Source organism: Sorghum bicolor, chromosome 1 (assembly GCF_000003195.3).
Source record: "Sorghum bicolor cultivar BTx623 chromosome 1, Sorghum_bicolor_NCBIv3, whole genome shotgun sequence".
Taxonomy (NCBI): domain Eukaryota; kingdom Viridiplantae; phylum Streptophyta; class Magnoliopsida; order Poales; family Poaceae; genus Sorghum; species Sorghum bicolor.
In genome coordinates this window covers 74,913,798-74,941,041 of record NC_012870.2, presented here as the reverse complement: position 1 = coordinate 74,941,041, position 27,244 = coordinate 74,913,798, and the positions used below count along the sequence as shown (strand labels likewise).

The 27,244-nt window shown below is 46.0% G+C and overlaps 2 protein-coding genes across 2 annotated transcripts; one reads left to right on the top strand and one right to left on the bottom strand.

Annotated features, from left to right (window-relative positions):
• LOC8081995 (protein DETOXIFICATION 27) lies at positions 676 to 9,485 on the top strand. The gene is made up of 8 exons (XM_021463978.1): positions 676 to 1,239; positions 7,098 to 7,639; positions 7,791 to 7,877; positions 7,994 to 8,050; positions 8,151 to 8,389; positions 8,555 to 8,673; positions 8,802 to 8,888; positions 9,062 to 9,485. The coding sequence occupies exons 1-8, from the start codon at positions 910 to 912 to the stop codon at positions 9,107 to 9,109; spliced, it is 1,509 nt and encodes a 502-aa protein (XP_021319653.1). The 5' UTR covers positions 676 to 909; the 3' UTR covers positions 9,110 to 9,485.
• LOC8057639 (E3 ubiquitin-protein ligase Os03g0188200) lies at positions 9,346 to 12,542 on the bottom strand. Its single transcript, XM_002465689.2, has one exon. It carries the CDS (start codon positions 11,433 to 11,435, stop codon positions 10,329 to 10,331), a length of 1,107 nt encoding a protein of 368 aa, XP_002465734.1. The 5' UTR covers positions 11,436 to 12,542; the 3' UTR covers positions 9,346 to 10,328.

Below are 27,244 nucleotides of genomic sequence, written 5' to 3'. Positions count from 1 at the left end.
TTTATAGGCAAACTGTCTAATTAGTTTTTGTTTTCGTCTATATTTAATGCTTCATGCATATGCCGCAAGATTCAATGTGACGGTGAATCTTGAAAATTTTTTAGTTTTTGGGATGAACTAAACAAGGCGCTAGACGAAGATCATGCATGAAGATCATGATGGACAGTCTTTCCGCTGACTCGCCGCGTAACGCGAGCTTCAGTCTCGTGGGACATGAGCGCCTATATTGATGCATATATCCTTGGACGCGTAAATCAAGCGTCCGTGGGGTGCGCGCGTCATGGTGGTGCGAAGAAGAATTTGCGTTCGGTAGGCGGCGGATCGTTTATTTTAGGGCTGCGCGGCTGCTAGGCCATGCCGGCTACGAGGTGAAAACGTACGTACTGTACTAATCAACAGCGGAGCGGACCGGCGGCGCGGGTGATCATGGCGCTCGATCGGCGGCTCAGCTCCAATTCGCCACCCAACAAACACGTACGTGCCGACCGTAACGTACGCACGCGCGGCCCGTGCAGGCGGCCCAGCGGGCGTACGTACCGAGCTGTTCCCGTCGCTCTTCCGTCGTCGCTGACGATATCGTATCGTATACCTGGACTCGCCAACACAGCCACGCAACTCCCAAATGCAACGCCCTCCCTGCGCGCGGCCGGCCCTACCTATTAAAAGCCGGTGGTCTCGCTGGCTTGAATCCAGCAGAGAGAGGGAGAGAAAGCCAGACAGGACTCCTTCCTCCCCCGCCTAAAACATTTGCATTCCGAGATCAGCATCTCCTCCGGAAAGATTTGCAGAGAGAGGGAGCGCGCGAGAGATCGAGGGGCCGCCGGCGGCCGGGCCGGGAAAACCAATCAAGCAACAGGGCGCTCCCTTAGTGCTTGTTCCACACGATCATCGAACACGACGACGGCAACGATGGCCAGCACGGCGGAGCGAGCCGACGAGGAGGAGGAGGCGTGCCGGGTGGCGCTGCTGGACGCCGGCGTGAAGAAGGAGGAGTGGCAGGTGGTGGTCGGCGGCGGCGGCGACGGCGACGGCGGCAATAATAAGCAGCAGCTCGCGGCGCGGGTGTGGGAGGAGTCGAGGAAGCTGTGGGACATCGTGGCGCCGGCCATCTTCAGCCGCGTCGTCACCTACAGCATGAACGTCATCACGCAGGCCTTCGCCGGCCACCTCGGCGACCTCGAGCTCGCCGCCATCTCCATCGCCAACACCGTCGTCGTCGGCTTCAGCTTCGGCCTCATGGTACGCACGCACGCACCCTGTAGCTCCCTCTCCCTCGTTTCAATTAATTCCCATCCAACAAGCTCGCTCCAATAATCTGCCGACAAGCTCCGTTATTTGATTTGATTTAGCTCGTCCTCATGTCATGCGTACTCCCGGCCCTGCTATTCTCGGCGCAACAGCTACGGCCTTGTTTAGTTCACCCTGAAAACCAAAAAGTTTTCAAAATTCCCAGTCACATCGAATCTTGTGGCACATGCATGAAATATTAAATATAGACGAAAACAAAAACTAATTACACAGTTTAGCTGGAAATCACGAGACAAATCTTTTGATCCTAGTTAGTACATGATTGGATAATATTTGTCACAAACAAACGAAAGTGCTACAGTTCCGAAAAGTTTTCACTTTTCGGAACTAAACAAGGCCAGCTGTAGTACGTGCACGTGACCTAATTAATGTACGTCAGTAGTATGTGTATTCGTAGCTAAAGCCTATAATAACCATTAACTTCTCCCGATCCCAACTATACAGTACCTGCTTTACGTGGTGCATCCGCCGTGCACATGTATTATTGCACCCATACTTCCCTGTCCACCCCTTCTTCTCGCTAGTATAGTAGTAGGACGCACAACGTAAATGTTGTTTAATTTTATAGGAGGAAACCGACCGATCGTTAGTTACAGTTACAGCACAATTGGAAGGTATATTATTGTAGCAAAAAGATACTCCCTCCATCCCAAATTGTAAGTCATTCCGAGAATTTTGAAGAGTCAAAGCATTTCCACGTTTGACCAAGATTATAGAGAAAAATATTAAGATTTGTAACGTAAAGTGAGTATATAAAAATATAATTAAGAAAAAATCTAATGATACTTAGTTAGTACCATAATAATTATTATTTTATAATGTTATGGTCAAACTTAAAAATATTTAACTCTCCAAGATTCTTGAAATACCTTACAATTTGGGATGGAGGCATATGGCACCTGTATATCAGGCTCAGCAGGCAGCTCCACGAATCCAATGCGCTTGCCCCCCTCTCGTAATTCTCCTCTTTAGCCGCACGCTCTAGAAATACTAGAGCAGGAGGTATATTTCTAGATGCGGACATAATGCCAAGCTGATCAAGGATGAGTGCCACTATTGGACCCAGGAGTGGTCGAGTCCATCTGTGCTACCACTTGTGCTACTGGACATGTGTTTGGAAGTTGGGTGATAAGATGGGATCCCTTTCGTTTCCCGGGGTAGCGTACAGAGTAGAGAACCTACTGGCTCTTTCCTCCTCGTTTTTCCTCGAGCGGGTCCAAAGGTCAGCCGTCAGCAGAAAAACGGAAAAGGAAAGATTGAGGTCTTGTTTAGTTAGAAAAATTTTTAACTGTCACATCAGATATTCTATGAAAGGAGATACTAATTAAAAAATAATTACATAACTCGTCTTAAAACCACGAGACGAATTTATTAAGCCTAATTAATATTTTATTAGCATATATGTTACTGTAGTAATTATAGCTATTTATAGACTAATTAGATTTAAAAGATTAGTCTTATTTCTATACAAACTGTACTATAGTTTTTTTATCTGTATTTAATGCAAATGATGGATGGGGTCTGACTCGAGTGCTAAGGGCAGTCCCAATGGAAGAAACTATGTAGTTTCTATGACATAGGATGCCGCATCAGGAAACTGCTCCTTTCCAATCCATGATTTCTACAACTTCATTAACATAAATGATAACTTAAATGCAGTACCAAAAACAGATAGATCAACTGTGGCAACTATTTTTACAACTAACATATGTCGACAACATACAATTGCAAAGAACCATAAAAAATTGTCATCGATTTCCAATAGCTGCCAACCAGCAAATCAACACGATGGCAAACACATATATAATGTTCCAGATGAATCATCGTACTGAATCAACCCGCAAACACACTTTCCAGAACTGTTGCATGCAATACAAATCACGTGAACTGAAGCCAAGCCGCAGGTCTCCAGATGCCAGGTCTCCTCTGTACTGAAGCCATCACGTGAAAGGGAAAAGGGAGTGGAGCGCACACAGGATAAACGAAGGTGCGGGTGCGGGAGAAGCCACGCGCTCGCAGGAGAAGCGGCCTGCCACCGCAGGCGCACTCGATCCCATCAATGCCGATAGAAACCGATGATTTCTCCCCAGTGGTATTTTTGGCGTTTCCATCGGCCTCGTTGCGAGCATAGACCTGGTTTCTCAGGGTAGAAACGATTTCTTCAGTTTATATTCTCTCTTCATTAATTCTACTGCCACATCAGCAAAACAGTAAGTTGGCAATTTAATTAATAGAGATAGAAACTGCTCATTAATTACCATTGGGACTGCCCTAATGGCTGCCGTGGCCGCGCCTCGCCTCCGATCTGCATCAATTAGGCCTTGTTTAGTTCATCCTAAAACCTAAAAACTTTTTAAGATTTCTTGTCATATTGAATCTTGCGACACATGTATATAATATTAAATATAAATAAAAAATATCTATTTGCACAATTTGTCTGTAAATATTTTGAACTTAGTCCATGATTGGATAATAATTACTAAATAAAAACAAAAGTGCTACATTATTCAAAAAGTTTTCATCTCATTGGCTAAACAAGATCTTAAGGCAGTCCAAATGCTACTTTCTATACCTATTAATTTCTATAAACATTATATATAGAAATCATGATCTCAGTGGATAGTTTCTACAAAATATTTTTTTATCCAATCAAATTTATTTTTTTCTATTCTCAAACAATTATATCACCTCATATCTTGTATGTCGTGTAGATATGGTTTCTAATTTAGACCTGGTTTTATGACTTTTGCTTTTTTTTTAATAAATATTTTACGCAAAATATTTATATGACACTATAATTACATCTAAAAAATTATGTTGGTTTCTGCATTGGAGTGCTTATAGGGTCATGATTCACCGGTCGCGGCCTGGATTTGTCTGGTTCCTCAACTTTTGCCTCGGCGGCGGATATGGGTCCGACAAAATGATGATTTGTCGTTACTCATTGTCACCCGTCAAAAAAGTTTTGCCATACTATGGAATGTGAGGTTGTGCCATGCTTGGAGAGTAGGGATATATTCCAAGGACAAGGACCACGGCACAAGTTCCATGCAAACTCTACAACGCAAACTAAACAATGTGCCCCAACTGAATTCTAGCGCAACAGAAAATTGATTTGTGTGATCCCAATTGGCCTCGATCGGTCCCCAACCCGGACACGGAATGTGTCCATCTGCATGAAGTCCACCACTGATCCGGTCTCACCACGCACAGAGGAAAGATGAAAGCTGCTGCTGCATTGCGTGCCTATCGACGTCTCAGACCAGGGACTTGAAGTGTCTTCTTGTACCGCCATGACCCACCACCATCACCTTCGATCCGGAATCTCTGCTCCTCTCTATCCCGGCCCACTTGTGGAATTTCACGTCCTCGTTTCGTTCACACCTTGGCATCTATCTTAGGGACGCATTATTACGTTTTTTGTGATACTGCTCGCTTCTGCTGTCACGTCCGAATGAATTCCGATTCCATTTCCATCTGCACATTGTTGTCCACTTTTCCATTCTCACGTATATACATGGACTGCGTGCACTTCTCATCTCAATTCCCGGGGACGTCCTACTTGTGGACTTAATGGCATACCTACTCACTTCATACTAGAAATACATAACGTCTAAAATATAATTATACTTACCAAAAAGTCATTAATTAGGAGGTAATCTTTCGGTTTTGTCTTTATTAAATAGAGTCACAGGTGTATTCTGGACATGAAAGATTCTCTGCTCTACTAGTTACTGGGGCTGGTTTCGAGACGCTCGTGGGCGAGGGTAGTTTGATTCAGGTGACCTGCGCCTTTTTTTTACTTGGACGTGATTTTGCACGCAAAGTGCACGTTTGGGTACGTTTTCAGCGGGTTTCGCAGCTGGCGCACACCTGCTTGTGTTGGTGCTCATTTTTTCAGTCCCCCGCTGTTGGAAGCTCCATCCGTCCTAAAACCGTCACTAGCGGAGCCCATGTGGCGGCGGCGATTTGATGCAGGCATCCGTTGATCGAGGCGTCTGTTAGCGTGGGAAACGCCCGGCCGTTCACGTCCATTCGCGTGGGAGACATCCAACCGTTCGCATGATTGATGCGGGCGGAAAACCAAAAGGCAAGGCCAGATCAATCCACCAGACTCCTTTAAAGGCTACGGCGTCATTCTCTACGAAAGTACGAAGGTAGCCCAGAACATCATCTAAGTACGGAGGGAATACGTGGTTTATGCGGTACTTATTATAAAGTTTTTATAAAAAAAACTGATGCATCCGCTGCTCTGCTTCATTTATGGACTTGTGTTGGATAAGCCGTGTGTCAACGTTGGTAGAACGTGATGGGTGCCACTAGTATATATGTACGTGTATTATTACTAGCTACAAGTATAGCAAGTCCTCCCTAGTTTTCAAAAAAATTTGCAAAATTTTTTAGATTACTTGTCACATTAAATTTTGCGGCACACATATAGAATATTAAATATAGATAAAAAATAACTAATTATACAATTTATCTGTAATTTGTGAAACGAATCTTTTAAGCATAGTAAATCTATGATTGGACAATATTTGTCAAATACAAACGAAATTGCTATAGCGTGCATCTTGCCCAAAAAAAAACTAAACAAAGCCTAGCCAAAAAAGCCCAAAACGACACTGTACGCTGCTGTTTCGTTACGTGTTCTCCGTGGCAACTGCCAACTCAGCAGCTGGACAAATGCGCGCGCTTCGTCCTTTCATGCTCCAGCTCCTTCGGTACAGCATTTAATTTCTAGAAGCGAACGTAATGCCAAACCGAAGGATGAGCGGTCGAGTCCATCTGATCGGGTGGACTTTTTTCTCCAAAAAAAAAGGTGTTTGATATCCAGTTAACTTTAGGTCTTGTTTATCTAAAAATGAAAAACTTTTTGAGATTTTCCGTCACATCAAATCTTACGGCAAATGCATGAAGTATTAAATATAAATAAAAACAAAAACTAATTACACAATTTGTCTGTAAATCACGCCTACTTACTCTATAATTGGATAATTTTTGTCAAATACAAACAAAATTGCTACAGTGTCAGAATCCAAAAAAAAAAATCGGATCTAAGGCCTTGTTTACTTTCACCCAAAAATCCAAAAATTTTCAAGATTCCCTATCACATTGAATCTTTAGACGCATACATGAAGTATTAAATATAGACCAAAATTAAAACTAATTGTACAGTTTAGTCGGAATTAACGAGATGAATCTTTTGAGCCTAATTAGTCTATAGTTTGACAATAATTACCACAAACAAATGAAAGTACTACAGTGTCGTGAATTTTTTTTCTTTAGGAACTAAGGCCTTGTTTAGTTCTGAAAAAAATCGGATTTCGGTGCTGTAACATTTTTGTTTTTATTTGATAAATATTATCCAATTATGGACTAACTAGGCTCAAAAGATTCATCTCGTAATTTACAGTCAAACTGTTCAATTAGTTTTTATTTTCGTCTATATATAATGCTTCATGCATGTGCTTCAAAATTTAATGTGACGAAAAATCTTGAAAAAAAAAGTTTTTTGGTTTTCGGAGTGAACTAAACAAGGCCCAGGAATTGAAACAGTATGCCATGCCCCTATTGAAATGCAGTACTATAGCGCAACAGAAAATTGATTTGTACGATGATTCCGATTGGCCCCTATCGATTCGTCCCCACCACGGAATGATGAAAGCCACCAAGTCAGACGTCAGGGAGTGTGTCTGTGGACAATTATTAATAATTACATACAGTAATATTGGACTACAGTAATTACTAATTACAAGGCTGACTGGATAATGCATATGCATTGTCAGCTGGGCATGGCGAGCGCGCTGGAGACGCTGTGCGGTCAGGCGTTCGGGGCCAAGAAGTTCCACATGATGGGCGTGTACATGCAGCGGTCCTGGATCGTGCTCTTCCTGTGCGCGGTGCTGCTGCTGCCCATGTACTTCTTCGCGGAGGACGTGCTGCTTCTGACGGGGCAGTCGCCGGAGCTGTCGGCGATGGCCGGCAAGGTCTCCGTGTGGTTCATCCCGCTCCACTTCTCCTTCGCCTTCCTCTTCCCGCTGCAGCGGTTCCTGCAGTGCCAGATGAAGAACTTCGCCAACGCCGCCGCCTCCGCCGTCGCGCTGGTAATCCACATCTTCGTCAGCTGGCTCTTCGTCTCCAGGTTCCAGTTCGGGCTCGCCGGCATCGCGCTCACGCTCAACTTCTCGTGGTGGGCCACCGGCGCCATGCTCTTCGCCTACGTCTCCTGTGGAGGGTGCCCCGACACGTGGCACGGGTTCTCGCTCGAGGCCTTCGCCGGCATGTGGGAGTTCGTCAAGCTCTCCTCCGCCTCCGGTGTCATGCTCTGGTACATTGTTACGTCCACCATGCATGCATGTTTGTCTGCAGGCTGCAGGCAAACGAACCAAAATTTCAACGCAACGATCATGGCAACTGAAATAGGCGCGCGTTGCACGTGTTGTTCTGTATGAGCTGACCTTTCTCTTTCATGTCTGCAGCTTGGAGAACTGGTACTACAGGATCCTCGTCTTGTTGACCGGAAACCTAAAAGATGCAGCTATTGCCGTCGACGCTCTCTCCATATGGTAAAATTTATCTTTTCACCGCCACTGCAAAATTAAATACTCACTAGCTATAATGATACGAGCGGCTCCAGTTTTAATCTAACAATGTTTTGCTGTATTCTACTTATAATATGCAGCATGACAATTAACGGGTGGGAGATGATGATTCCATTGGCGTTCTTCGCGGGCACCGGGTAATTATTCTATTTTTACCTCTCGCGTCATATTGGTTGAACGAAAGGATTTGGTGATGCTAATATTGGGATGGATTTGGTGACCGATTGCTTGTTGCAGAGTGCGCGTGGCCAACGAGCTCGGCGCCGGCAACGGGAAGGGAGCCCGGTTCGCGACCATCGTGTCGTCGATCACGTCGCTGGTGATCGGGCTCTTCTTCTGGGTGCTCATCATGGGTCTCCACGACAAGTTCGCTCTCATCTTCACCTCCAGCTCCGTCGTCCTCGACGCCGTCGACAACCTCTCGGTTCTTCTCGCCTTCACCATCCTCCTCAACAGCATCCAGCCCGTCCTCTCAGGTCAGCACGCTGCTCACCACCTCTGTTCCATGGGCCGGATCACATAGTGCGGCCCAGCTAGGCCCGCCCATAAGCCACACGGGGCTATTGGCCCAGTTGGCTGTACCGAGCACTAATGACCCAAGCAAGTACTCAATGTCGTCGTCGTCGTCTTGTTCAACTCAGGTGTGGCTGTGGGCTCCGGCTGGCAATCCATGGTGGCCTACGTCAACATCGGCTCCTACTACCTCATCGGCATTCCCTTGGGCATCCTGCTCGGATGGCTCTTCAACCTTGGCGTGCTGGTACGTTGCGCATCCCTCTCACTCATTGGCCACTTTTTCCTCTTGACAATGACCAGTGCTAGGGGCTAGCTGCTGACCTCTCCAGCATTGCTTCGCCGCCTGAAATTCTTTGTGCGAAACTTTTGCAGGGAATCTGGGCGGGGATGATCGGCGGAACCGCCGTCCAGACGCTCATCCTGGCCATCATGACAGTCCGCTGCGACTGGGAAAAGGAGGTGAGCCACAGCCACACCACACACATTATTTGGGGCTATATATATATATATAGTTAAACTGCACATAAAAGACACATTGCCGGCAAAGTTGTTCCAGAAGAGATAATAAACCAGATGTTTCTCTGCTTGTGATTCGTCGAGAGCTAACAGTTTGGGCGCGGTGTCGTTTGCAGGCCATGGTCGCGAGCACGCGCATGGACAACATGTCGGAAGTTCGGTGATGGCAGGATGTGGTGGTGTATATGTATATGACTGAGCACCCGTGAATTTTTAAGCTTTGGGGGTCGGGGATCGTGTGTTTCTGCGTGTTTGTTTCGTCAAATCTTTGCCGTTTGGAAAGGCAATGCAGGGTGCTCAGGACAAACCACGGAACAAGACGGATCGACGAGGCAGCTTGAAGACGGAGGAGGCCTGGCTTGGCTCTGATGGCTTTGTTGGTTTTGCTTGTTGCATTCAGTTTTTTGTTGTAACCTTCTCTCGCCTTCCGGGTATTTCCAGGCGCGAGAACATTTCTCGTATTTGTGCAGTTGCGTCGTGCAAGCATGTCCCACCAAAAAGTAAATGTACAAGCATGCCGAATGGATCTTGTTTCCACAATTTTTTTAAAAAAAATACTAAAAATGTTTCTCTCCCTTTCGGTTTGTGGCCTGGATGCATGTCGTCTGAGAGCACTTTGGCTATTTCGTTGGAATTTTGGATCTGCACGGAGCGACGGTCCAATGATAACTTCAGGGAGGCTTTTAGCTACCGAATTGGTCCTTGTCAAAGAGCTTACCATGTTGGAAAAAAAAAGAAGCTTACCTTGGGTCGCCGTCATGCAACCGCACATGAGCTCGGGATGAAGTCGCCTAGGAGCTGACGTTCTGGCGTACGACCATGGCGGCCATTGTTTTTGACGGAATACATTCTTCGACCAGTTATCCTTGACCACCGGGCACCGGCCGAAAAAGAAAAGAAAGAAACAGCTCCGGCAACCGGCGGTGTTGTTTTTTTATCCTGTCGTCCTATATCTCTTGCTTGCTATTGTACAACTTCATGTCACAGCTGGAGGCAATCAAGGACTTCCAAGTAACATATTATGCTGTAATTGCGGGACACGGTTACTTACAGTGACCAAATCTAGCTACTGTTAATGACCTACTCGTAGAGCATAACCGCTTGCTAAAATAATCTTAAAACTTTTTTGGGGTGCATTCATATGCAGATCAAAAAATTATTATGTACAATAGTACCAAGATGAAAGCATCCGACATGCTGATCGATTCCAATAGCAACGGTGCAGCTGCCTCTCTCTTCCTTCGGAAAAGAATGGAATTCTAGTAAAGCATTTATGAAATTCGACACGCAATAAGGCTAGAATTTTTCCAGGACGGAGGCACGCCGCACCTGCGATCAACGATCATCGTCCTTGCATGCACGCGAAGGTAAAATGTAAATCGATCAGACCTGGTTTAACGCGTCATGGTCAGGTTTCTCCTTGCCGTCCGTAGCAGCAGCCCCTGACCCGCTGGGATTTTCTGCCGGTGTTCCGGTGATCGGGACGACGCGTTTGCTGTTGCTCCCGCCGTGCTCGTCGACGGCGTCCTGATCCGTCCGGCTCGGCCGCTGCCACGAAACGGACCGCCAGAACGACGCCAGCCATCCGGGCGTCCGCTCCGCGCCGCCGTCGGGGTACCCAGCGAGGCTGGCGGCCCGCCGGTGCCTGCGGACCGCGGCGAGCTCCTTCATGACGTGCTCCGGCAGCCGCAGCGTGTGCCGGTCCGGCACGTCCATGGCAGACTGCGTCCGCCGGTAGTGGAACTCGTGCGGACGCGCGGCGCCGAAGCTGATGACGGACTCGGGCGTGAAAGCGGCGACGAGGCGCGCCTCGTCTCGCTCCTCGTCCTCGTCGTCCTCCTGCTCTTCCCGGGCCGCCGCCTGGTCGCAGTCGCAGCCCTCGGAGGAGGAGGCGGGAGGAGGGTAAGGCGCGGTGACGGTGAGGTCGGCGCGGCAGAGCGGGCACGTGACGGCGCCGGCGAGCCAGGGGTCGATGCAGTCCGGGTGGAAGACGTGGCAGCAGGCGGGGAGCACCCGGAGGTCGTCGCGGTCCTCGAACGCGGCGAGGCACACGGCGCACTCGAGCGGCGGGCCCGACTTAGCCGCCACGCGCGCCTTCACGTCGCCGTACACCGCGGTGGGGAACGACTCGACCACCTCCCTGTCGAGGCCAGCCCGCGCGCGGCGCTCCGGATGGACAACTGCGCCGGCGGCGGCGGCGGCATGATGATGATCGGGCGGAGCGTAACGGGACGGCGACCGCCGCGGCGGGGGAGCGCGGGTGGGCGCGCAACGGTTGATGTAGATGGAGAAGACGGTGAGGATGACGAAGGCGGAGATGAGGGCCACGAGCACGATCACCGTGGTCGGGGTGAACCCGCCGACGGCGGTTCGGGAGTGGTGGTCGACGATCGTGGTGTTGCTCGGCTGAGCCAGAGACGGTCTCGCCGCGGTGGATAGAAGCAGGAGGAACAGGGCGGCGAGCGGTGACGCGGTACGTCGGCGGGCCATTGCCACCTCTCCGGGCTCCGGCGAGGGGCGGCCGGACACCGGAGAAATCTTTGCCTGTGGCCTGTGGGGAATCGGGGAGAGAAAGAGAGAGGTTTTCAAGGAACGGCAAGTGTAATTACGCGGGCGCGCAATGTAACGCACGCGAACGCGAGACAGTGACGCCCACGCCGCGCGTGTTGCGCGGCGGGCGGGGCCGCCTTGTCAGTGGCTGTCGGTGAGACGAGCGAGCGGAGAGGGAGAGGGGCTCGCTCGAGGGAGCACATCACGGCCGCGTGGCGGTGCGCTGACTCGCGCGTGAGGGAGTCCTCGCCTGGTCAGGATTTTCATCAGGACACGCGACGCGACACGGCCACACGGGGGCTCAGCTCGAGGCGTGCAATGCTCTCCAGATTCATGCCTGCAATTTGTCCGACCTGCTTGTCTGCACAATAATTCTCTTGTTTAATGGGTCAACTCGCCGGTGACGTACTACTATACTGCACCCAAGAACGAATGAGGCTGTGGGTTTGTTGGAGATTTGATAATGCGTTTGCTTGTTCAGATCGATCACTCTACGAGTATAGAAAAAAAAAACTGAAAAAAGGGCAGAGTCTCATCATCGAGTGCTCTTCTGCGGACGATGCGAACGCGCTTGTGAAGGAACCAATAATAAAACCGGAGCCGCTGTTGCAATCGACGCAACCTTTTTTCTACTCGTTTCCACCGCCACTTCAACGACGAACTGTGAGCTTGTGACCGAAAGGCTCACAGCGATTGGACGGCTAGCGAGCGTTGCGCTTGAATTCATCTGGGACAGCAGATCACTTTCCGACCACCAACCGGCCGCCGCCTGGCTGCGCCATGCGTGTCTTCGAATCGCTGTTGCTGTCACGGTGTCACTTGGCAGGTACGACGAGTCTGTATCCCCTTAACCTCACTCGAGCAAAAGTTAAGAAAGCAGCATCTCGGTTTGTTAATCAAAAAAGGATCGATTTCCGAACAAGCTGAACGCCCCGTGAATCCGTCCGTCCAGCTGCGACTGCGATGGTCGTTGCAGTGTGAAATCCGAAATCCAGTTTTGCTAACCGCCGCTCCGAGAACTCTTCAGGTCATTTTTTTTAAAGTGTGACGTACTCATTGTTGATTTGAATCGTTCAACGTCCCTTCGTTCAATAATGCGTTAGATCTCTCTAATTTTACTTCTTTTTGCGTGTGCCGTTGTCAACATGATGTCCCATTGCGTACCTGACGCAATAGACTGGATTATATATATCTTAGGAGCCTGTATGTTATTTTACGGCTGCAGCTTGATAATGATTTCGATGGATGGATGGCTCTATATTTTCTATAATGATTTATAGTCGTGGTTTTTCTAGTTCAATTATGGAAAATTCTTTTTGGTGGGCTAATCGTTACATGCTTGAGTTGTAGTAAAGAATTCATGCTCATTCGATCTCGTATGATAAAGTTATAGATTTATCAAAGCTTATGTTTGTTAAGTAGTTTTAAAATAAAATTAAATCTATAACTTAGCCATACATGATCCAATGAGCATGAACTTTTTGTTCGAGTCCACATCGTAATTTTAGTACAAAACTTTTCTGTAACTAATTCGTAGTTGCAATTTACGTTGTCCAATTACGATGAAGTTTTCTCAGTGGGCTAATCATTGAGTGCTTGATATGTTGCAAAAATTTCAAGCTCGTTGGAACATGTATGACTAAGTTAAAGTTTCATCTAATAAACCTAAATAAATCATTAGATAATATATAAGTTAGTCATATACTGAGTGTGAAAGTTTTTGTACAGACAAGCATGTAATGATTAATCCACCATAAAAGTTTCACCATAATTGGCTTAGAGAAACTGCAACTATGGATTTATTATAGAAAAACATAGATCTAAATTATAGCAAATATTTTGATTTAAAGCATATCAAATCATATGTTCAATTGCAAATCATATAGAGTTCAACATAATTGGATTTTTTCCATTTTATGATTTTTTAAAGATTCATCCGAAGTAAATATAAAAGGAAAAAATAGGGTGGGAAACATCCATTGACGTCAAGGATCGGTTTTGAGAGATAAGGGAAGAATTATTTATAGTTTAGTGTTGAGAGAGGAAAAGGTGATGATTTTCATGATAGTTGAGGGAGATAAAATGATTTTTTCCCCTGATTTCCTCTACTGGTCCCTGGAGGCCTGGGGTGTCATACTGGGCTGCCATGAACCGGGCCAGGCTTATTTAAAGGAAAACCAAGTCTGGGGCATAATTCTACATAGCGGTCCTATCGCGGCGTAGCCCAGTACAACCTCAAGACTTCACGTTGCATGGAAACCAGCATCTTCAATTTGGCACGCACATGCCAAAGGGAAACACTTCGGTTGGCCTTGCAAACCCGACCAAGTGTTATGTGCAACGGGGAACCTAAAACGACTTTGCACCTGTGGCTGCATTGTATTAGAGATTGAGCTGGGGATTAGGGGCAAAGCCAGTCATAAATCTCATCGCGGTCAGCTCGATTAAAATGATAGGTTTAAGCTAAAGATGCAAAGAAATTGTTAAGGAATTATAGGATTCCTTAACAATTGGACTCCATCTGTGGATGACCTCCAAGAAATTTTGGTGGGCTGCTTGATTACATGCATAGAGTAAGGTCTTATATCGATCTCATCCTCTAACCTTTAGAGCACTTCAGTTCTGAGAGCTAAAGCTCTAATGTGAGGTAAGTTAAAGTTTAGAACTAACTTTAAACCAACTATTGTTGTGAGACTTTAGTTCTAAAGTTTAGAGGTCCAAATTTAAAAGAGCGGATGTAAACAGACCCTAAGAGGACCCCAATAGCGACGCCTCGTTACACATGCCAAAACATGTGCAAGGAGAGAAATAAGAAGATTTTCAAAAGAGTTATGAAAACCTTTTTCACAAATTGTACTTTTAACCAACGAAGAGATGGCTCTGAGAAAGCGGCACGCACGTGATAAGCCTTGTTTAGTTTAGTTTCTAATGTACACATCTAAGGGCAGTCTAAAGAGCAGGCGGTGGTCTAGCTCAGCGGCGGTGGAAGCAACGGACGGACATCGCACGTTGTCGTTTGAAGAGCAGGCGGTGTTGCTGCTGCGGCGAGGCGCCAAGCATCAGTGACTCCATAATGCGCGATGGAGCCTGGAGCCACTGCACAGGTGCTGGAGCTGCTCGCTTTGCACGGTGCCTCTGTGGGAGACTTAGATCCATGTGTCGCTCCGTACAACATTCTGGCGGGATTAGTATGCAAGAGGGAGAAAAACCACACAAGATATCAACATGGTAGAGATGTAGGCCTTGTTTAGTTCCGAAAATTTTGGGAAATAGACAACATAGCATTTTCGTTTGTATTTGATAAATATTGTCCAATCATGGACTAACTAGGTTCAAAAGATTCGTCTCGTTAATTTCGACCAAACTGTGCAATTAGTTTTTATTTTCGTCTATATTTAATACTCCATGCATGCGTAAGATTTGATGTGATAAGAAATGTGAAAAATTTTGTAAAATTTTCTGGGAAGTAAACAAGGCCGTAGTAGCAGGGTCTCCTCTCCTCCTATATGGCCGCTTGCCATAAATGATCCAGGTCAGTTTTCAATACACGTTGGTTTTCATTAAATGTTATTTTGTATAGGAACTGCTACAAGAAACTATACATTGGAGACATTGAGTCTAAAATTAATATCCCTTCTTTGGAAGATGCAATAGAAATTCTCCATTGAGACTGCCCTAAGTGCTCTAAGTTACACCCTCTTAAAACGTAATACGCTATGTAAATATTAGATTGCTTCTCAAATAAGATGGCAGTACTCCTACCCAATATCACTACAAGAAACCTGTTAATCTATGATGAAACGTTTTCGTCACGGATCACCAAAAAACCGTCACTATGCAGCATCTGCGATGGTTTCAGATATCGTCGTGGATTGAGCGTCATAGATTAACTCTTGTGACGGTTTTACTAAAAATCGTTACAGATTAAGGGAATCGGTGACAGTCTTAAAATCGTCACAATAGAACCCGAGGCCTAGTTAGCCCAGCCCAAGCCCATTTCCTATGACGAAAAATAACCGTCACAGATTAAATAGCCACCTCATCAATATGTTGATATGGATGGTGATGTGGACACTGAGGCAGCAGTGACGTGGACAATAATATCATCACTAATTTGGATGTCAAGACTAAAGCGGATGCTGACATCATTCTAGATGATTTCTAGAAATCTCGTAATGACATAGCACACATCACATGCAATAAATCAAGCTTTCATCCAGTAACCAAATACAAAGTCTCATGTTTTCACCCAACAAACAATAGATCACATAAAAGTTTTCATCTAACAGATCAAACTACAAGAATTGGTTAAGACGATATATAACATTTATGTCCAATCATCTTCCACTTCATTGTCCATCCTCCAAACTGCACTAAAATTCCTTTGATTTGTCACCCTACAACAAAGACATCACAAATCTAAGTACATATAGAAGCAAATGCTCTAGCAGAGATAGATACATACTGACATTTATTTAGCTAATAATTACTATGTAGCTATGTAAGTGCATTCGCCCCCGGTGTGGGTTTTGATAATTAATGACAATCGAATTAGGAACTAACATGTCTATCAAGTGTAATCTACAGGTGTTAGTTCATTGATGGAATCAAACAAACACATTTGGTGAATCACAGCACCCCCCCAAAATTTCTTCATATAAGCGACGTTTCAACTCAAGGAGCTACCTAGTTTTATTTCTTGGTTGAGTTATAGGAAACGCCGCACTATCAAGAGGGATGCAAATTGAGTCGGTAAGATGAGGATAAAGGTGCTCAGGTCATCTTAGGTATTGCGCTTGAGAGACACACTTGCACACACGAACTTCTGGAAAGTTTCTTCTCTGCCAGGGTGAGCCGGTAGTACCGGCCCTCAGGGCCGGTGGTACCGGCAGTGCCAGCTCTACTCCTGAGTTTTGCGAGAAATTGAACTACCGGTAGTACCGGGCTTTGACCGGTGGTACCGGCTACCGCCGGTAGTACCGGTGAAACGCCGGTAGTACCGGTAGGCCAAATTCTCGTAGAACTGCGGTTTTGCGAGATTTTGAACTGCCGGTGGTACCGGCCTTCCACCGGTAGTACCGGTAGGCCTTTTTCTCGCATCTTTCTCAGCTTTCTCACGTTTAGGTCTGGGGGCGCCGGTGGTACCGGTGTTTGCACCGATAGTACCGGCCAGTGTTCTGTACTCTAGTATAAATAGCTCTTCCCTCTTTTCTAACCGTTGGCTTGCTCATTCTAGCTACTCCAACTCTGAGAAAACAGTCTCCAAGCTTTGTCTCACCCATTCTCTCTCCCTCTTGCTCCTAGACTTCATTTCTTGAGAGATTCGAGCTAGAGAAGTGAGATTAGAGAGTTGGGAGCATCGATCTGCGACTTGAGCACTCCGTTCCTCGTCTTGCCGGTTTGGTTTGTGTTTGTTACTCTTGGGTTCTTGGAACCCTAGCCGGCTAGGCGTTCTTCGTGGTTGCCCGTGTTGATTCATTTGTGAGGGCACCCCGAAGTGTTTGTATTACCCCTTGATTCTTAGTGGAAACATCAAGCCAACCTTTGTGGTTGCTTGAGGAGGAGACCTAAGTGGTCAGACCTTCGTGGTCACCTCAACAACGGGGACGTAGGTACTCCTTAGTGGAGATTGCCGAACCTCGGGAAAAATACCTTGCCTTGCTGTGGAGGTAGCTTCGACTACCCTTGCTTGTGTTCTTTGTGTTCCTCTCTCTTTTCTTTCTTTCAACAAGTAAACAAAGGTCGATCTACGTTTTGGAGAAGGATTGAGCTAAGGGAACTCCAACAACACACTCCTCTATGCTTAGGAAAGTGGGGTAAAACTCAGATCTGAAATCTAAGCACTTTACACTCTGATTTCGTAGCTGTCTTAGGGAGTCGGTAGTACCAGCAGTTTGCGTCGGTACTACTGGGTGTGTGACACCAGTAGTACCGGCTCAAACTGTCGGTGGTACCGACAGGCATTTGACTTCCGCAACTTGAGTTTTTGAGTTTCAGGTTTTTAAGATACGCCTATTCACCCCCCCTCTAGGCCAATTAGATCCTTTCAAGCTAATAATTTACTTCACAAAATTCAGACATGCTGATTGTGATCTGTACGGTAATTCAGATTATTCAGTAAGATATAAAACTCTAAATGAATGTTCCGGTATGGCTTATAATTAATTTAAGTAAGAGGAAGCAGCAAGGTTGCATATGCACGGCACAACTGAACAGGCAAGCAAACAACTAAGCTGAAGTTAAAGGTTTTAAACTAAAATGATAGTTAAGCTGATTGTTGAGATGATCTGTGTACTGACATGCTGCTTTTTACTAAGCAAACAACTGATTTTTATTTTTGTAAACGACTGAATGAAAGACCGAACAAACATGCTTATATATACTGCTCTTAAATTGGTATCAGAGCAAGGTTCCTCGTACAAACGCTTCACCGCGTGAGGAATAACATTGGTCAAGATGGATCCAACAACTCAACAACAAATCGTTGAGCAAATCACAGCACAAATCACAGCATCCTTACAGCTACAGCAGAAAGAGCAGATGAAGAAAATGCAAGAAGAGCTAGACAAGATGAAAGAACTCCTAGATAAAAGGAGTCTTGAGTCTGATGGCGAAGGTGGAAATGAAGATGCTAGCAAAGGGCCAAAGTCCTACAACAACACTGGGTTTGATTACAGCAGCTCAAGCAAAAATCCAACATTGCCGATGATCAATCCTGGAAAGCCACCTCCATTTGATGGTATAAGGTATACCGATTGGGCTCATAGAATGAAGTTGCATCTCATTGCAGCAAGATGCTGGGAAGTAGTGGACATTGGAATGAATCCACCGCAAAATCCAAGTGAGTGGACTTCCGAAGATGAGAGAGACTTTCACATCAATGCAACAGCTGCCACCTTGATTCTGCAATGTCTCACTCCGGAAGACAACAACAAAGTAAATGGTATGGTGAATGCTAAGCAGATTTGGGACACCTTGAAAGTGTCATTTGAAGGAGACAAGAGTGTAAGAGTAGGAAACATTGAGCTCTTGCAAAGCAAGATTGAGAACTTTTGCATACTTGAGGGAGAAACAACAAAAGCCATGTTTGATAGGTTTATGTCATTAATCAATCAAATTAGAGCACTTGGAGCAACAACATGGGATGACAACTCTGCAGCAAGAAAGATTTGTAGGGTGTATAGACAAAGGAACAACATGCTCGCATCCGTTATCATGGAGAAAGACAACTATCATACTATGACTCCTCAAGAAATGCTAGCAAAGTTGATGCACCATGAAGTCTTGGATGATGAAGCCAAAGAAGCCCTAAATCAAAGAAAGAACATAGCACTCACAACTTCACATGGAAGTGAGTCAAGTCATTGCAACAAAGGATGTTGTGAGCATAAGCACAAAGAGGATGATGATCTCGATGAAGAACAAGCTATGCTAGTGGGAAACTACAAGAACTATCTGAGAATGAAGAAAGATAAGATGAGGAGATACGGAGGAAGCAAGCCATATAGGAAGAGGTTTTGCTATGAGTGTGGTGACACCGGCCATCTTGCAGCAGATTGTCCAAATAAAGGAAAGAAGTCAAGGTACACCAAACAAAATGACAAGAAGTACAAAGACAAGAAGAAAGGGGAAGCTCACCTCGGGCAAGAATGGCAATCGGACAGTGACAGTGATGATGATGACAATGAGAAGAAGAGCGTAGCTGCCATCGCAGTACAAGAAGGATCCTCCCCAAACAAGATCCTCACCAACGTTGCCTCATCAACAGCACTCATCTCCGACATCCATTCATCGCCTAGGCTCTTCGCCAACCTCTCCGATGACGATGATGACACCCCTACATGCCTTATGGCAAAAGGAGATAAGGTACAAGCTGACTTCTCTCCTCAAACCACTAGTGACTATAATAGTGATAATGAAGATGATGAAAACTATGCCAACAATCTCATTAAGAAATATGGTAAAGCTGCTGCAACTAAAATTCTAAAACTAATATACGCTAATGACAAGCTTGAGTCATGCATCGAGTCGCAAGGGGAATTGCTCCTAGAGGAAAGGGAGAAGAACCAAGGGCTCGAAGTATGTCTCTCCAAGGAAAAGGAGAGGGTTGAGAAATTGGGTGTGGAATTGTCTTTAGTCAAGGACTCCAATGAGCGATTGACTAAGGAACATTCTTCACTCAATGGATCTTTGGCTAGCCTAAAGACTAATCATAGTTTGGCTCAAGAAAGCCTCACAAGCTTGACAACAAAATATCATGAGCTTGAACAAAACTATGAAAAGCTTTGGACTAGCATCTCTACCATTTCCAAGGATTCAAAAGCCTCCACAAGTAAAAGCTGTGAAAGATGCATAAATGTTGATATAAATGCATGTCTCACTAACCTTGATGAGTTAGCTAAGAAGGACAAGGAGATCCAAAGATTAAACACAATTGTCAAGATTGGTTGCAAGTGCAAGGACAAGCAACCGGCAAATGTGTTCAAGGCATCAAGGCACCCCATAATCAAGGATGGCCTCGGATACAGCAGGTATAATGGTAGAGCCAATGGAAGAAACATGATAAATGGGGTGGCGTGTGTGAAGTTCAACAAGAGTGTGCCTCTTGTTGACCTTATTGACAAAGTGAACAATGTTGTCACTCCTACAATTCCACTTGCAAGCAACAAGGACATCAAAAAGAAGCAAAGGGAAATGCCCAAGCAACAAGAGCCTGTCTCACTCAATCATATCAGTGATTACTTGTGTTGTTGGGATAAGGATGGCAAGATTGTTGTGAAGTATGTGGGCGCCCTCAAGAAGAGACAAATCTTGAGGAGTGTTTGGGTGCCCAAATCTTATGTGTCTAACCCCCTAGGTTCCAACTCGGGACCTAAAACAAAGGCTTAATCTTATCTTGTAGGTTTATTCCTCCGGTGGGCCAAGTTGGGTGCTCGATAGTGGATGCACCAATCACATGACCGGAGAGAAGAGCATGTTCACCTCCTTTCAACCAAATCAAACCACAAGTGAAAGGATTGCGTTTGGTGACAATAGTAAAGGAGATATTCTTGGTTTAGGTAAAATTGCAATTTCAAATGATAGTTCCATTTCGAATGTTTTGCTTGTGGATTCGTTAGGATACAACTTGTTGTCCGTCTCACAACTTTGTGAGAAGGGTTACAATTGTCTCTTTACGGATAAGAGTGTGGAAGTCTCTAGAAGGTCGGATTCCTCTATTGCTTTTACGGGTCAACTAAAGGGCAAGCTCTATCTAGTTGATTTTTCAGCTAGTAGAGTGGGGTCTGAGACTTGTTTAGTGGCAAAATCTAGCATGGGCTGGTTGTGGCATCGCCGTCTAGCCCATGTTGGGATGAGGAACTTGGCCGATCTTCAAAGAGGTGAACACATCCTTGGACTAACAAATATTTCTTTTGAGAAAGATAGAATTTGCAGTGCATGTCAAGCGGGAAAACAAGTTGGAGCTAAGCATCCCGCGAAGAACATTGTGACTACATCAAGACCACTTGAGCTCCTTCACATGGATTTATTCGGACCCAATGCTTACATAAGCATTGGAGGTAACAAATATGGTTTTGTAATTGTTGATGATTTTTCTCGCTTCACTTGGGTATTCTTTTTGAAGGATAAGAGTGAGACTCAAGGAATCTTCAAGAAGTTTGCAAGAAGGGCTCAAAATGAATTTGAAGTAAAGATCAAGAAAGTGAGAAGCGACAACGGGACTGAATTCAGAAACACCAATATTGAAGCATACCTTGATGAAGAAGGGATCAAGCATGAGTTCTCGGTTGCATACACTCCACAACAAAATGGTGTGGTGGAAAGAAAGAACCGAACACTCATTGAGGCCGCAAGAGCAATTTTGGATGAATACAAGATTTCCGAAAAAGATTATTGGGCGGAAGCGGTTAACACAGCATGTCATGCTATCAACCGCCTATATCTTCACAAGCTGAGGAAGAAAACTGCCTACGAGCTCCTAACCGGTAAAAAGCCTAAGGTGGATTACTTCAGAGTTTTTGGATGCAAGTGGTTCATACTTAATAAAAGATCCAAAAGCTCTAAGTTCGCACCAAAGGTCGATGAAGGATTCTTACTTGGTTATGCTACTAATCAACATGGCTATCGTGTTTTCAATGAGACCACCGGTCAAATTGAAATAGCGGTAGACGTGACATTTGATGAAAGCGACGGCTCTCAAAAGGAGCAAGTCAATGCTGAAATTTTAGGTAAAGAAGAGCCATCACACCAAGTAATCAAAAAGCTTGCTACCGGTGAAGTGAAACCCGTTGAAGAAGAAGAAGATGATGCACACTTGCAAATTCCTCGTGACCCAAACCTGCATCATGGGTCAACCAGTACCCATGATAATGCTTCCACATCAAGAAGAGGTCATGACTCAAGAGAACAAGCTGGACAAGATCCGCCTCAAGCACAAGAACCAAACCAAGATGGAGATCAAAACGTTGAAGATCTAGACTCTTCAATCAACCAAGACCATGAAGATGAAGATGATGGTCCCATTCAAACAAGAACAGCGGTGCCTCACCCAAGAGTCCATCACTCTATTCAACGGGATCATCCCGTTGATAGCATTTTGGGAGACATACAACGAGGGATAACAACACGCTCTCGTTTAGTTGGTTTTTGTGAACATTACTCTTTTGTCTCCTCTATGTTGCCAAATAGGGTGGAGGATGCCTTGGCGGATCTGGATTGGGTGATGGCTATGCAAGAAGAGTTAAACAACTTCACTAGGAATGAAGTCTGGTCCTTGGTGGAAAGACCCAAGCAAAACGTGATAGGTACCAAGTGGGTTTTCCGCAACAAAGAAGATGAGTATGGTGTGGTCACTAGAAACAAGGCTCGGTTGGTAGCCAAAGGTTTCACTCAAATCGAAGGTTTGGATTTTGGGGAGACTTATGCACCTGTAGCTAGGCTTGAATCTATTCGTATATTACTTGCCTTTGCTGCTCACCATGATTTCAAGTTGTTTCAAATGGACGTGAAAAGTGCATTCCTAAATGGCCCCCTCTCCGAAACCGTGTACGTGGAGCAACCACCGGGTTTTGAAGATCCACATCATCCTGATCATGTATACAAGCTGGACAAGGCACTCTATGGGCTTAAGCAAGCCCCTAGAGCTTGGTATGATTGTCTCAAGGATTTCCTACTCAAACAAGGGTTTGAGATTGGGAAAGCCGATCCCACTTTATTTACTCGCAAAGTCAATAATGATATTTTTATATGCCAAATATATGTCGATGACATTATATTTGGTAGTACTAATGCGGACTTCAGTGAGGAATTTAGTAGGATTATGACCAAGAGGTTCGAGATGTCCATGATGGGGGAGTTGACCTACTTCCTTGGATTTCAAATCAAGCAACTCAAGGACGGCACATTCATAAGTCAAACCAAGTACACCACTGACATGCTAAAGAAGTTTGACATGGACAAGGCCAAACCCATAAAGACACCAATGCCAACAACCGGACATCTTGACCTTGATGGAGACGGCAAGGCCATTGATCAAAAGGTATATCGCTCCATGATTGGATCTTTGCTTTACCTTTGTGCATCTAGGCCTGATATTATGCTTAGTGTGTGCATGTGTGCAAGATTTCAAGCTAATCCGAAAGAATGTCATCTTATGGCTGTTAAGAGAATCTTTCGATATCTTGTGTTCACCCCTAATCTTGGCTTATGGTACCCAAAGGGCTCCACTTTCACTCTACTTGGCTACTCCGATTCGGACTATGCCGGTTGCAGGGTAGAGCGAAAGAGCACATCAGGGACTTGCCAATTTTTTGGTAGGTCTTTGGTGTCCTGGAGTTCTAAGAAACAAAACTCCATTGCCCTTTCCACTGCTGAAGCCGAGTATGTGGCGGCAGGCGCTTGCTGTGCCCAACTACTCTGGATGAAGCAAACCTTGAGAGACTTTGGTTGTGAGCAAAGCAAGATTCCCCTCTTGTGTGACAATGAGGGGGCAATCAAGCTAGCTGATAACCCTGTAAACCACTCTAGAACAAAGCACATAGACATTCGACATCACTTCCTGAGAGACCACCAATCCAAAGGAGATATCGCTGTGCAACATGTGAGAACCGAATACCAGTTAGCCGATATCTTCACTAAACCTCTAGATGAGTCAAGGTTTTGTGCTTTGAGGCGTGAACTAAATATCGTTGATTCTCGTAACATGGCTTGATGTCTTGCACATACTTGATCGATTAGAAAGGACAAATCTTTGTGAAAAACTCTAGTGTCTTTCAAAAACTATTTTTCACATCTCAAGCTGGCCATTGTTTTGTAATGATTTGATGAAATCTGGCAAGGATTGATTTGTTTTTAAGTTCCCCACACTAAATTCATCATTAAGCGCTGTTTTCTGCCCTGCCGGTGGTACCGGCGCCCAGCACCGGTGGTACCGGCTCCAGCCGGAGGTACCGGCCAAAGCCCGGTAGCACCGGTAGGCCAGAATCCCGCAGAATTCATCTCGCAGGTCTCTGGCCCGCCGGTGGTACCGGCCCCTGAAGCCGGTAGTACCGGCAGTGCTTTTTACTGCGGTATATAAGCTCCCCGCAGTTATTTCTCTTTCCCATCTCTTACCCATCCGCCCGTCCCTTTCTCTCTCTTCTTCTCACGGCGGCGGCGGCTCTTCTCTTGCCCCGATCTCTCGGCTTCTTCGTCTTCTTCGCCCGATCTTTGAGGAAGACCTTGCCCCGGCCGTGAGGGACGCGTGGAGGTCCTTGGTTAACCCCAAGACCCGTGGGTTTGCTTGGATTCGGCCCCTCTTCTTCGTGACGCAAGGTACATCTTGGTGTTGCCCGATCTCCCAATGTACCTATTATTAGGCCGATTCCTCGTACTCCTTTCCTTATCTTAGTGTGTTCTTGCCTCTAGAATGTTTTATGCGCCTTTCCCATGGTCGATTTGGTCGATTGGAGGTGATTCCCTTGCTCCACGGTGCCGCCGGTAGTACCGGCCCTAGGGCCGGTGGTACCGGCCCCTGTGAGCAAGGCAGTTCCTCCCATCGCCTTGATCGATTTCTTGTTACATTCTAGTATGGCCTTGTAACGATCTCTTGCTGCCCCTCTTTGTGGTGTTGTAGCATGGATTCCGGCAAGCGCAAGAACCCTCCTCGTGGTGCTCGTCCTCGCTCCAGTGATGCCGGTGGTCGGTCTGCGGACCGATCGGTGCGTGGTCGTGGAACTTCTTCTCGCAGCTTGGGTGCGGCTGGTGCTTCCACTGGTGATGAGGGCATTCCTGCCCCTCTTCACACCCACACCGTCCCGTGTCCGCCTCCTTCCCATCAAGCTAGAGTTCGTAGTCAAGCTGTGCCTGATCCTGTGCAAGAGGAGGGCAGATCCATGGACCCCAATGTCCTTCGTCGCTCCCCTCTGCATCTCAGTGAGGTTGGTGCTCGCCGGACTCTCCAATGGCATCCTCAGTTCAATGCTCATGTCCGGAGGCCCTCTATTCCCTCTGGTACGTTGCCCCGTTTTGGTATTGATTACAAGAAGCGTCTTACGGACTTAAGAACTCAGCGCAGCGAGAACCCGTACAACTTCATCAAGTTTGAGGGAGTTGAGGAGAGGTTTTGGTCTCAGTTTCACAATGACTTTTATGAGTCCGTCCTCTACAAGGGCAGCAAAGCCACCAAGAATGGACCTCTTTTTCAGCACAAGTTTGTGGTCCTCAAGTCCTTACAAGATTTCAATCATCCGGAGGTCACTGCTTTGATTCAAAGGCTTGAAGAATGGCGTATTCTTCCTCTTATGACTCTTGAGAAGAATTGGAACGAGGAGATCCTCTTTCAGTTTTGGGCAACTTTGTGGGTCGATCAAGCCTCTAGGGTGCTGCATTGGATGACTCAAGGTGTTCACTATCGCCTTGATTTTATCACTTTCTCTCGTTTGCTTGGTTTTGATCACTTGGATCGCGATGCACCCCGACTGTCTACCCTTTTTGCTGAGGGGATTTCTGAGGCTGACATTGATGCTGCTGAAATGTACAAGCCAGGAGCTCATCCGGATCTCAAGACCACTCACCTGAAGCCTTACTTCTATGTGCTGAACAACCTGATCCGCTACACCATTAACCCAAAGTTTGGAGATTCCATTCACCTTCGTCAAGATGCTCCTAAGATTTTGGCTCGCTTTGGTGCTAATGGTGGCCGCTTTGGTGTCTCGGATTTCATGTGGAATAAGATTGATGATGCGTCCGTGGATCCCAACAAGGACCTGCCCTATGCTCCATATCTGATGCATATTATTGAGCAAGTGACTGGCATGCAGTTCTCGCACCCTTGCATTCATGCTCCGGTCCGTGCAAAGCACTTGGGTCCTCCTCATGCTCCTCCTCTCAGTCCTGCTGGTGCTGCTACTCCTGGTGCTGCTACCCCTGGTTTTGCCACTCCTGCTGGTGCTGCTGATGCTCATGGTGAAGATATTCCTCCTCAGGGAACCGGTCGTGGTCGCTGCAGTCCTACCCGTCATGCGTTGCACTGGTTCTTCTCCTATTTTTGCTATTGCCAAAAGAAGACCGATCAGCGTCTCCATCGTCTTGAGGAGAAGGCAGATCTTACTCCGTCCTCTCCTCTTCGTGAGTTCCCGGATCCCTATGCTGAATATGACAACATGCACCGGACTTCGGCTGATGACGATGAGGAGCAGCAGGATCCTCCCTCTGCCTTTGATCCATCCTATGGTGGTGGGATTCCTGCTGGTTTCTCAATGGAGGACACCGAGGCTGGCTTTGCTTATCAGGATCTCTTTGGAGCTGCGGATGACGTCACTAGAGCCTCTGTCCCTGCTGCACCGCCTCACGACCAGTCTACCTCAGCTCATCCTCATGGTAAGGGGCCGCTGCGTACCATCATCAACTACAGCAGCGACGACGACGACGACGAGTAGTCTTTCTAGCTCTTCCTCGCAGCCTACCCTTTTTGGCACTTGCTGCCAAAGGGGGAGTGTTAGGCTTATATTTGCTGTAATAAGTTAGTTGTTGGTGCCCGTCTTAAACTTTCTTAGTGATGAACTATGTGTGGTGAACAAGAACTTCGTTGTGTGATGGATGATTGTAAGCTAAACACTCTTATTTCTCGTTATATCCTGCTTGTGTTAGCTTCTTTAGACTTTTGTTGGTGCAATGTTGTTTTTGAATGGTTATTGTGAGTCCCTTGGTTCTTGCACAATCATTCAAATTCTTCTTTTACTCTTTGTGATATACCCTGTCATACGCATCACGGTTTATTTCTTGTCACACACACACTTTTTTAGGCACCCCACGGATTACAAAATTTAGGGGGAGCTTGATCTTAATGTATGCCATCTTGATATTAATCAAGATTTGAAATTCCAAATTCAATGCATACATTAAGGGGGAGCCCAACCTAATTTTTGGAATTCAAAAGCTTTACTTCTTTCAATCTTTTATAAGCCTAAGTTGGTTGTCATCAATTACCAAAAAGGGGGAGTTTGTAAGTGCATTCGCCCCCGGTGTGGGTTTTGATAATTAATGACAATCGAATTAGGAACTAACATGTCTATCAAGTGTAATCTACAGGTGTTAGTTCATTGATGGAATCAAACAAACACATTTGGTGAATCACAGCACCCCCCATAATTTCTTCATATAAGCGACGTTTCAACTCAAGGAGCTACCTAGTTTTATTTCTTGGTTGAGTTATAGGAAACGCCGCACTATCAAGAGGGATGCAAATTGAGTCGGTAAGATGAGGATAA

Bases quoted from the DNA above. Each gene is read 5' to 3' on its own strand.
- LOC8081995 (XM_021463978.1), top strand. From the start codon at position 910: ATGGCCAGCACGGCGGAGCGAGCCGACGAGGAGGAGGAGGCGTGCCGG. The intron at 8,390-8,554 runs GTCAGCACGCTG...TGTTCAACTCAG, and splicing joins CATCCAGCCCGTCCTCTCAG to GTGTGGCTGTGGGCTCCGGC. The intron at 8,889-9,061 runs GTGAGCCACAGC...TGTCGTTTGCAG, and splicing joins GCTGCGACTGGGAAAAGGAG to GCCATGGTCGCGAGCACGCG.
- LOC8057639 (XM_002465689.2), bottom strand. From the start codon at position 11,435: ATGGCCCGCCGACGTACCGCGTCACCGCTCGCCGCCCTGTTCCTCCTG.